The sequence below is a fragment of the Drosophila santomea genome, chromosome 3L (assembly GCF_016746245.2).
Source record: "Drosophila santomea strain STO CAGO 1482 chromosome 3L, Prin_Dsan_1.1, whole genome shotgun sequence".
Classification (NCBI taxonomy): domain Eukaryota; kingdom Metazoa; phylum Arthropoda; class Insecta; order Diptera; family Drosophilidae; genus Drosophila; species Drosophila santomea.
Genome location: NC_053018.2, coordinates 5496666 through 5508532, shown reverse-complemented (window position 1 = coordinate 5508532; position 11867 = coordinate 5496666). Strand labels below are relative to the sequence as shown.

The window sequence follows — 11867 nt, the reverse complement described above, 5'->3', positions numbered from 1 at the left end:
CCGCACCTAATTAAAACGATTTCACACGCAGTTTCTTAAAGGCTCGAAAGCAAAAGTGCAAACAACAAGTGCTTTTATGTGATGTTTTTGCATTACACACTGGCGCTGCTATATTAATTATAAATAAAACCAAAAGAGACAGGTCCAGAAACAATAATAAAACGCGTTTCACTTCCCATCAGCGAGTGTGTGTGCGTATGTGGGTAAATTATTCATAACGGTATTATCAGCTTTTCTGCGCTCTGCCGTCTGATTAAATTGCTCGACCATCGCTGGGAAAAGTCCAAGGATGCCCGGGATGCTGGGTGGGTTGGGTGGTGGGCAAAGGTTGCGGGTTGGATGAAAGTGGCGGACAGTTGGCAAGCTTATCATGAGACCCTGGCACCTACAGTGGACGGTAAAGCACTAGAAGAGATTCCAGAAACATCCAGAGATTACAAATAACACAAACACATATAACAAAAGAGGTTTTCGTTTGCTTACTCATTCCAAAATGAAGAAATACTGAATAATACAAGACATTTTAAGGCATTTATCAGCCTCTTTATCACTTACAATTATCTACTCTATAATTCCTTTAGTAGCAGATTTCTTCGGTATAAATACGATAGATGTTTCTTGTCTTAATTGACCCTATTTTAATGACTTAGACTGTACCTAATAAGCGAGGTGTCCGTTTCTGTGTGGGTGTCCGTAAGCTGGCATTCTTTGTCTGTGCGTCGTGCGCGCAATTTATCAACTCGACCGGCTATCTGTCCCGCCCGTGTGCTGTCCTTGTCTCTCGCTTGTCCCTTGTCCCCGTCCCCTGTCCCCTTCCATCCACCGCCACCCCTGCGTCTGACCCATTCGGCCTGTGGTCAGGGACAATTGCAGCAGAGCGCTGTAATTATTAAAAAGTAAATAACAACAGCCACCGCACAGCGACAGCAGCAACAATCGCGATAATGAGCACAAGTGCAACAATGCACTTAGAATAATACCATTTAAAGTGATAGCAATTAAGTACATTTTCAGTAGTAAAAACTAAATCCAAATCACTAGCCTCTAATCTGTTTAATTAGCAGACATCTTTCAACTTCTGGCATCTAGAGGGGCCTCTTTTTAAACCTCTTAACTTAGTTGCCCAGTTTAGATTTTTTTTGCCAGTGCATCCCAGTGAAAATGAGAGTGAAACTGTTGCAGGCACAAAGGAAAGGCCAAAGGTTGAACACTGCACTATCGAGCGCTGCTTTCTGCCCGATTCCCACTGCACTCTTTATCTAGAACAGCGGCGGTACACTGAGCGTGGACATTTTCCATTTTCGCCCCGCAAAAGCCTGCAAAATTAATGGCCAGCAAGGATGTCAATGGCGGCCACCACAGCATCAGTAAACAGCGCCCAGGCGAACAGTCGGCGCAGCGGGACGGACAGGACATCAGGACATCGGGACATCAATGTTAACAAAGCCCCGAGTGCAGCAGAAATCGCAGCATGCAACGGCTTTGATAAACCTTGAAAGCGCCTGCAATCGGTACTCAACGAGTGGTGTTTACATTTTGCAAGCCATTCGCATTCATAGCTTGTTAAAAGCTGCTTAATTCTACAGTTGTTGAAAGATACTGGATAAGTCATTAATACCAATTCAATGATAGTAGCCTGGCTACCATGTCGTATGAGCAATATTTTTCGCGAGCTTTGGCAACATGTCGTATGCTTGATTTGGAGTAACATAAGATGGGAGTTTTGTAAACATTTTATAAGAAATAAAAACATTGCATACCTGCACTTTTGAAGGACTTTCGTACACTCTTCGCGGTAAGTTTTCCTCCACTTGTTGCCCACTGCGGAAAAGTTCAATGAACGGCGACGAGGCTAATAACTGGATTCGAGTGTGATGGCAGGTGGAAATCCGAGAGTGGGAAATGAAGCTCTTGCACCTGGTCGCAGTGCCAATCAACGGCTCAGTTATTGTCCGTATCGCCAGGTGGCAAAAGGAGCCTTTCTTTCCGGCGAAGCTCCTCTCATAAATGCCAGCGCACGCACACTCTTCGATTTTTGTTGCTGCCGCCGCCGACTGGCATCAATTAAATTCGAATTGTTGCAGTGTCTTCGATTCGGTTGCCCGTCTCTTTCGCACTCGCCGTCAGCACAGCGGGCAATTTGCCAGGCGACGAATATCCCTCTTTGCCTCTCGCTCTTTTGCTCCTTAATTGCTTAGGTGTGTGTGCACTGGGAAAAATAAAGTGTTCGAAGGAAAATTAAAACGTAACAGTTGCTTAAGTGTAAATTTATCAAGACAAAAGAATAGTAGCTCCATTACCTTTTTCGCAACCATGAGTTTTCTTTTCTCGTACATTTCAGTTCCCCCATTTTACTTCAGTGTACCTTTCACCGTCTTTCTCTGTCTCGCCTGCGGTTGGCGCTTAACTTTTGCATATTTCGCAACAACATTACGGCCAGAACAACGAGTACGGCTCAGCAGGCACGTGAATCCATTACGATGGCAGGCAATTATGTGCGTGTTCCGCCCGCTCTGCCCCACTGTAGCCGCTCCACTGTCCTTTGCCTGATAGTTGGGGCCATACGCAAATCAAAACAGTTTCCATCAGCAACAACAAAGCCAGCCAGCCAGCCAGCCAGCCAACAGGGCGCAGTAATAACAACAACAAGAGCTATGAAAAGCCACGAAATGGGTTTTTAATGCAAACGACTTTCCCTTCAATTGCACACGGCCAAGGTGAATGCTGAGGGCGCTAGCCGAGAAAAACCAGCAAAAGTGTGGCCCAGACCACGAAAAGAAATTTCCTGTCCTCTGCGAAAATCTTTAAACGAGTTTTCTGGAAAAGGATCAACAACTGCGCTCTATATGAGTTCACTTCGAAAGGAGTGCAATGCAGTGATAATTAAAAACCCTTTAGATTCAAATTAAAACAAAAATACAGAAACCCTTTCAAAGCATAAAGGATGTACAAAATGTGAATGCATTTAAAGGAATTTGAATCTTAATTGACCTAAAATACAGAACACCAAGTCCCTGTCCCATAAAATAGCCCGCATTTAGCGGGTAATCGCGTAAGTTATGAGTTTCGATTGGGAATCCCCATGGACTCCTTCGTGTGCGGTGTACCGCCATTTTGCCAAGAAATCCAATGTTTTGGTATGTTTAGAAGCGCAAGTCGTGGCAGCAACAAGCCGAATGGGTGTGCAACTTGTCTGCCCGCCTGTCGCTCCACCTTTCCGACTGTCAGTCAGTTGGCCAGGTGGGTCGACAGTCGACAGTCGGCCTGGCCTGGTATGGTCTGTCCTGGCCTGGCTGTTTTGGGCCTCGAATTGGCCCAAAAGAGCTTTAAATAAACAAACTAATAACGCAAATCACGCGGGAGCGAGTGGGACGGCGAGTGAGCGGAACAGGGACAGCAAGTGTCTTCCAAATGCACCGCATATAAGTGTTCTATGGCAACCGCGCCAGGCCAAAAACCGTGAATGTATAACCCGAATAAACAAACTAATAAAATGGGCCCACATGCCCGAGCCGAGTCCACGAATCCTGGCTCAGAGCTGCCACGGAGGCGACCAACAACACTCGAGGAGCACACAAATACCATACTTTTATCTATATATCTATATATCTATAAAGCTATACCCTCTGTACCGCAGAAGACTGAATACACCAATCGACAAAAACAAAAATCAAAAAAAAAAATTCACCAAAAATCAACGAGAATTGAAGGGAAAAGCAGCTCAAGTGGAGCAGTCGCTCCCAATTCCATTCGAGGCACTCCCACTGTATCTATTTGTGTGTCCCCAAAAAGAACCAAACTAATCCATAATCCGTCGTCCGGAGAGCTGAATGCAATTGCAAATTAGATAACCAGGACTGGTTTTTCGTCATTTCTGGGATTTACACATAAAACTGGGTGAGCGAATTTCAATTACTGCAAGGCAGTTGTAATTAAATGCCTTTTTTTCGGTTTTAAATTCGCAAAATGGAACACAACCCATTGGATTATGTGAGGTTCGTTCTCTTGCAGTTCTGAGAGCATACAGACAATTTTTGGATTTAATCATAAAATTCTTTTATGGTTTTGAATGTTCAGAAAATATTAGTTAAATCTTTAAATTCCAATATTGTGAATCCTTAAAGGGATTGCAAAAAACGACATGTAAAAGGTGTTTAATCTTGAATTATTCTAATCATCTATCAAAGTATTACTATTTATTTATACTTTCACTTGTTTATTAAATATATCTTTCTAACAGGTTCTAAAGGGATTGCAGATTATGCAACGGAAATAGAGTAATCATCGTAAGGAGCATCATAAATTCCCGTAACTATGTCCGCAGCTCTCCAGGAGTCGCTTGCCCGCATCGAACTATTATGAAACTCGAAGGTGGAAGGTGCCACACGCACGGCAACGGGCCAGGGGCAGGGGCAGGGGCAAGGGCAGGGTCAGGTGCCAGTCCAGGTGCAAGGCCAGGAGCCACCAAGGACGAAGCCAGCGACATCGGCGGCAACTCATGCCAGGCGCCGCCAGCTGATCTCCATGGCCAAATGCCGCGGTCGCTCCATACTCAACGATGAAACGCCCACACCGGAGGCACTCTGCCCTGCTCCTGCTCCTGCTGCGACTCCGGCTGCAGCGAATCCCTCGCCACAGCCCCAACAACAACAACAATTACAACAACAACAACAACAGAACTACTTACCTCAAACATCTTTGCTGAAAATCGAACCGTTCGTTCCTAGTTTTAATCAAAGACTACGCCGGCGTCCTATTGGTCGCTCCCATAGCACCTTAAGCCACAACGTCATCCCCAAGCGACCAGTGCCGCAGCAGCAGCAGCAGCAACAGCAGCAAATCCAACAGCAATCGGAGCTCCAAGTTGGCCAGCAGCAACAATTGAAGCGAGGCTATGCCGCCGCAGCTCAAATCCGCCAACAGCAGCAGCAACAGCAACGGAATCTACCACGTGGCGTTGGCATCCAGCGGCAGCGTTCCAAGTCCACATCCTCCTCGGCGGCCTCCAATAGCTGTCGTCCAGCCACAGCGGCCGTAACGCCCAACACATTGGTGGGCAGTACAGGCGGAACTCTGGTGAGTGGAGCCATCGTCACGCCGCAACCAAATGGCATCTGTCGCATCCAGAGATTGCCCAAGGAGCGCGAGGAGCTGCCCGATCGAATCAACTACGACAAAAGAGGGCTCACGGCGATACCCATCTTTGAGCAGGAGCCCAATCTGCGACTGCTGTCGCTCCAGCACAACCTGATCAACACGTTCCACATACCCAAGGAGCTGACGCCACCGCCTCCACCAGTGCCTCCCATTGCCGTCGCCACGCCCAGGGAGAGTAACAATAACAAGCTGGGTGGTTTGTATCCTGGAAATCAAGGATTTATATAACAGCGCTTAGAACTCCAATTGATATTATATTTTTCTTCCTTAGAATATAGCAACGGTAATGGAAACAAGGAGGGAGGACGCTCTGGCTTGCGTGGCCATCATCCAGGCAGACTCACCCGTGCCATGACCAATGCAGGCGCCAATTCCCATCGCCTGTCGCCCAAGTCCGGCGGTAGTCCTGGTTCAGGCAGTCCACTGACCACTCAGGCACTGGCCATCAACGGCGGAACAGCAGCAGGACGCTCCAAGCTGGCGAAACGAGGCTACAACTACGGACAGGCACAACTGACGCCTCCGCCGGCGTTACGCATGCGCTACGGATTGGAGAAATCCAAGAGCTTCGTGAGCAGCAGCCTGCAGGCTATGAAGCATCAGCAACAGCTCATCCAACGGAGGGCATTGCTCAAGGCAACCAGAGCCGGCGGAGTGGGTGTGCCGGGTGGAGCTGGGAGCAATCTCCTCCAGAGCTGCGATGATGGCAGTGCCTTGCACAGTAGCAATCTCTCGCTGTGCGGCGGATGCGGCGAAGAGGAGGAGTCTCCCAGTGTGATGACCACCATTTCTGCCTTGGAGCAGCTGAGCATCAAGAACAAGCAGTTGAGCTTAAGTGCCAGCTATGGAATCATCTTTCAGCAGCTGGTATTTCTGGATCTCTATGATAATCAGATTGAGCGGATAGCGAATCTGGATGGACTACCTTCGCTTTCGGTGCTGCTGCTGGGCAAGAACAGGATTACGGATATTGGTGGTCTGTCCTCGTTGAAGGATACGCTTAGAGTGTTGGATCTGCATGGCAATAAACTCACCAGTCTGGGCAGTCGCATCAACTGCCTGCAGCAACTCAAATCATTAAATCTGGCGGGGAATCAAATTCGTCAGATTAACCAGCAGGATTTTCTCGGTCTGCGCTGCCTGAGGGAGTTGAATCTCAAGCGGAACAAGCTGCGACGGATCAACGGATTCCAGCACCTGGTGGCTCTGGAAAGGCTTTGGCTATGCCACAACGATCTGCACAGGGTTGATGATATGGCCAGTATAGCTCGGGCCACCCGCCTCCTGGAAGTTACAATCGAGAACAATCCTGTCTCCCTGGCCGGCGATTGCGTATCCTTCTTGGTTTCGTACCTTCCACTGCTGCAAACCCTTAGTCAGATGCCCATCACGGAGCAGGTGCGTCGGGCCGCCCTTGCTTGGCGCCAGCACAAGGAACAGGCTCAAGCTGCTCCTGGAAGCTCCGAGGCGTATCACAACATCCGGCGAGAAGAGGTCATATCCAATGCCAGGACCAACTGGGAACTTTTGCGTTCCCAACAGACGGTGGTGGGTCGTCCCAAGAGCCGTCTAACCAGCGAGCTGGCCAAGATCAATGAGTCCAACGAAGGTCCCGCAGGCGAGGAGGGGGAGACCGAGTCGGAGGAGTCGCAGCAGCCCAAGGAGCTGATAGATGAATTGCAGGCGCTGATTAAACTGCCGCCGATTGCGAAGGATCTGAGGAATCCACACGAAGAGGATGGCGCCTCCTCGGAGGCCTCTAGTCTAGGACCCAATGTTGACTCCTGCTCCAGCTGTTATAGCTCGGATAATGAGGACGGCGGTGCTAAAAACAAACCACAGACGCCGCAAATTGATGAAAACTCCAACAAGGTGGGCTTGACGGAAAAGCCATCATCATTGCCAGTTCCAGTTGCAAGCCCATCTCCCGAAGTTACTAAAGTAACACCGCCAGCGCCGGTCTCATCATCACCTTCGCCACCAGCACTGACCTTGACGCCACCAGCTGCCCCAGGAACTCCAGTGCCCGGCGCCACGTCGCCCTCGCCATCAGCAACCATAATTGCCACCTTGCCTGTACCCGCCACTGCATCCTGCAATACAAGTCGCCCGACCAGCAGCAAACAGCGTTCCCGTCATGCGCCCATCACACAATTGGGCCTACAGATTAACCAGAGAGGAGGAGCAGGTGCCTCTTCCAAGCGGTACATGGCAGGCAGTCTTGTGCGCGCACAAACCGTGAGCAGCAGCACCAGTAACAGCAGCAGTTCCAATAGTGCGGGTCGCGGAAAGACCACCAACAATGGATTAAACTTGGTCGCAACCCAAGCAAAGGCGGCAACAAATGGAACCAACCAATCTTCAGCAGGAACGGGAGCCGGAACAGGAAGCTCCACCACAACAACAGCCACCGCACCAGGAGCAGCTGCGACTCCGAACGCAGCCATAACAGTATCCAAGCCCAGCGCCGCTGAACGTGAAAGGGAACAAGGTGGCGATTATCTGATTGAGATATGCGGAAGGTACCTTAACATCTACGGCCAGGGAGCGCTCCGTTTCATCGATAAGCAGTGGAATCCGGCCAAGGCGAATGATGTGCACACGCTGAACTTCAGTTACATTAACTTCAACAGCATCGTATGTGTTCTGGGCAGGATTAAGCTGCGATTTCCTCACGCCGAGCATTATGTTTTCCGGGAAACAAATATCTCCTGCTTGGGTCAACTCAACGGATTGGCGGAGCTCCAGGGACTCAGCAGCTTACTGATCGATGCCGAGGGCAATGGCATTACGCTGAAGGAATCCTGGCGAGCGTACGCCATCTACAGGCTATCACACTGGGGATTGAAGCAGCTGAATGGTCAGGAGGTAACCGAAGCTGAAGTAGAGGCTGCGAATGCCATGTACGTTGGACTCTCTGACCTGGTGCTGTGGTCCATGCCCGAGGTGATGCTGCAACCTCTGCTGGCGAGACTGCGTCTGGATGAAACCTGCACGGCCAGCAAACTTTCTCCGAAAGAGTGGCTTCTACGGCCGGACAACAAGTCCCTGCGACTCGTGGTGGGTAAAGAGGCACTCCAGTGGAAGAAAAACGCTGGAGGTGGAGCAGGAACTTCCACCTCAATGAACCTGAATCAAGCGACGGAAGCGGGAAGCACTGCCATGGCGCCCAGTGTCCGAGATCGAGGACGACAGCACTTTGCCCTTCTGCTGGAGAACACCTGCAACGCCGTGGAGAAGCTGCACAAACTGGAAACTCTGTGGCCAAGCATGCTTCTTGATATCGTCCGGAATACGCTGCTGGATTACGCCCAGCTAGATGTCTACCTGCGGAATCTCATGTGCGAGCTGATGAAGTGAGGGAACGTTCCAACAAAAGAAAAATGAAGAAATTATTAGTCGATCTGGCTTTTAGATAGAGGCGCACAGGTAGAGCAACCATTATATTCCTATGATTCTAGGCATTTACCAATCCTGTAAAGCAGCTGCTTACAACTAGTCCAATTTTTATAAATATTTAACATTAAACATGATTAAAAAGTACCAATCTAGGATGGCGTCTTTTTGGCCCACACCGGAAATGCATTTGGGAGGGTTGAACCCACTCTCCTCCAGAATCCGTTCGGCTTAAGCACTACGATCAGAGTGATCCAACTCACAAGAATTTCATTGAAAGTAAAGAATAGTTCAAAGTAGTTATTGAATAGCTTTAAGCAGAGTTACTTTCACCACTCAAAAATTGTATCCACTGCCACGATACTTAATCTGTCAAAGTTGAACCATTCTTAAACTAAATCCTACGCCTGAGGCTGAGCCTCTGCATCATCGGCGGGCGCCGGTTTTTCCGCCTTCTTCGCCTTATCCACATAGATATTGAGAATAGCCTCGATGCCCGGGTAGAGCACAAAATTGGTGGTGCGTATTTTCTTGTCGATTAGGTACGATGTCACCGATTCGGTGTTGAAGGCAATGTCAAGGGCATCACTGTGCGTTACCTTATCCAGATGCGTTCTCTGCACTTTGATTACACAGTTCTCAAAGCCATTGACCTTAATGCTAAGATCCAGATTGTATTCGGAGTCGATGTCTGGCCAGCGCTGAGCCAACACATCCTCGCTCCACTGCAACTCCTCACTGGCGGGATTCAATCTGCCTGGTATGGAAACAAACTTTGACCACAGTTCGGAGGCAAAGTGCGGAGCCATTGGTGCGAGCATGATGATCTGAGCAGCCAGGGCCCGTTCAAACTGCTTTCCATGTCGCAGGACATGCTTAGGTGTGCGCTAAAATATTTTGGCATTAGCTGAGATTAGAAAATAGATTCACTTTTACATCTTACCCTTAGAGAATTCGTCAGCCCCTGCATTTTGGAAATAGCCACACTGAGTTGCTGTGCATGGCGGTAGTTAAAAGTAGCACCTTTCACATAAAAGTTTCGGGCATCGAACAGCTTGGAATCCTCAGCCAGGAACTCTTCGCTGGTGGGCACAACTTCCGAGGCAGTTTGATCCTCGCGAGCCTCTTGAAAGTCCTGCAGGGTCAGCCAAAGCCTCTTTTGCCAATTAAGGATGCCAGGAAATGCTGTCATACAAATACATTTAATAAATAAGAGCTATTATAGTAAGCTTAATACTCACTTGCACTGGACCAGTTGCGGTGAGATGTGGGCGCCACATCGGCCAGAATGATCAGTCTCGTTGTGTCCGTTCCGTATTCATTAAACATATCGCCGGGCTCCACCCCGTTCAGTTTCGACTTGGACATCTTTTCCCAGGTCATGACCACGGGCTCTTTGGTTTCCTTTAGCACCGCCTGGTTTTTCTTGGCGTTTACAATCTCCACTTCTGATTCGGGCACATAGCGTCCACTGCCCTTCACCCGGAAAGAGCGACCCATGACCATGCCCTGGACTAGGAGTCGGGAAAAGGGTTCGCTGGTGGGTGAGAGCCCGCAACTGTGCAGGAAGTGGTTCATAAAGCGGGCGTAGTAGAGATGCAGCACGGCGTGTTCCTTGCCGCCGATGTACAAATCCACAGGCATAAACTTCTTGGCCAGCGCTGGATCGAAAATGCGTTCGGAATTTTGGGCGTCCAAGAAACGCAAATAGTACCAAGAGCTGTCCACAAATGTATCCATTGTATCCGACTCTCTTCGCGCATCCTTTTCTCCACATTTTGGACACTCACAGAGAAATGCTTCCTTTGGAGAATCTTTCGGAGGCAGAGACACTGGCAGCTGCTCCTCCGGCACTGGCACTGCTCCGCACTTTTGACAGTGTACAATAGGAATTGGGGTGCCCCAATAGCGCTGTCGTGAGATCAACCAATCCTGCAGCTTTGACGATACGCGATAGCCACCCACATTAAGGCGTGTGGCTGCCTGGAGCACCTCTTTCCTTAGCATTTCCCAGTTGGCTGGACTCAGGGTTTCCTCCTCCTTGCCATTTGAGGTAAAAGCCAGTCCATACGACTCCCATAACTCCTTGTCCTCGCTGCGAAAACTGGGGGCCGCCAGGTAAACATCGCTCTTTGGTGGAAATTTCACTTCGTCGCTAAAGACCACAGGCATTGTGGTGCCCGCGAAGGGATTCTCCGCGCTTAAGCTGCCGGCATCCTCTAGCTTTGACAAGTGATGACTGCTGCGGAGCACAAGGAAGGCATAGGGATCCTTTAAGTGCTCCGGATGGGTAGTCCACACTCGTAACAGCCCGGAGGCGGAGGTGAGCAGATTGAAGGCGTATCCATCACAGTCTCCTATCCAGTGACGCTGCAGGTTGATAATATCCCTCCAGTCGCGCAGCGTAGGATCCTCCAAACCATCTAGCAATTGTTTGGCATAAGCACTCGTTCGGATGAACCACTGCCTGAGGAGCTTTTTCTCCACCTTGGCTCCCGACCGCCACGAACAGCCATTGGCGTCCACCTGCTCGTCTGCTAGCACAGTCTTGTCTACGGGATCCCAGTTAACCAGAGCCTCGTTCTGGTAGGCCAATCCATGGCGATGGAGCATTAGAAACAGGTGCTGCGTCCACTTGTAGTACTTCGGACTGCAGGTGGACAGTTCATGGTTCCAGTCAAAGGAGCAACCCAGCCGCTGGAGTTGTTCCTTCATCTGGGCAATATTCTGTTCTGTCCAGGATGCGGGCTCCACACCACGCTGATTGGCGGCGTTCTCGGCGGGCAGTCCAAAGGAATCCCAGCCCATGGGCTGGAACACATTCTTGCCGCACATTCGCTGGAAACGAGCCACCGAATCGGCGATGGTATACACGCGCACATGGCCCATGTGCAGGTTGCCGGAGGGATACGGGAACATGGAGAGCACATAGTACTTGTCCTGCGAGTCCTTGGGGTTGAACTGCCCTCCACTGAGCTGCTCCCGCCAGTGAGCCTCGATCCGGTGCTTGACATCACTCGTTAGCTCTGGATTCTGGAATTTAACATAGGTCTTATTGGGTTTCCAGGAAATATTATGCACCCACCTCATTGCCCGTGCAGCTTTGGGTAAGCAGGCGCCGCCAGCTACTCCAGTAGGCTGCTCTCCACGGTCGTGTTCTTCTCAGTGCTTGCATTATACAGTTTTAATTGATTAAATCGCACATTTCACGGCTATTAAATAACAAGATCGTAAGAACCCACTGCACTCTACAGTCGAACAGCTGTTTCCCTCCATCGAGTTGCCACATCGCTCACTCGGATGATATATGCTGT

At 49.7% G+C, this 11867-nt stretch overlaps 2 protein-coding genes across 2 annotated transcripts; one reads left to right on the top strand and one right to left on the bottom strand.

Moving 5' to 3' along the window:
* The first annotated feature begins 4521 nt into the window (after positions 1-4521).
* Positions 4522-8566, top strand: LOC120448177. The gene is made up of 2 exons (XM_039630023.1): positions 4522-5353; positions 5429-8566. Exons 1-2 carry the CDS (start codon positions 4525-4527, stop codon positions 8515-8517), a joined length of 3918 nt encoding a protein of 1305 aa, XP_039485957.1. The 5' UTR covers positions 4522-4524; the 3' UTR covers positions 8518-8566.
* On the bottom strand, positions 8561-11825 carry LOC120448175 (probable leucine--tRNA ligase, mitochondrial). The gene is made up of 4 exons (XM_039630021.2): positions 11639-11825; positions 9795-11586; positions 9497-9738; positions 8561-9440 (listed from the first exon to the last, which is right to left on the bottom strand). Exons 1-4 carry the CDS (start codon positions 11726-11728, stop codon positions 8955-8957), a joined length of 2610 nt encoding a protein of 869 aa, XP_039485955.1. The 5' UTR covers positions 11729-11825; the 3' UTR covers positions 8561-8954.
* Positions 11826-11867: the final 42 nt, after the last annotated feature.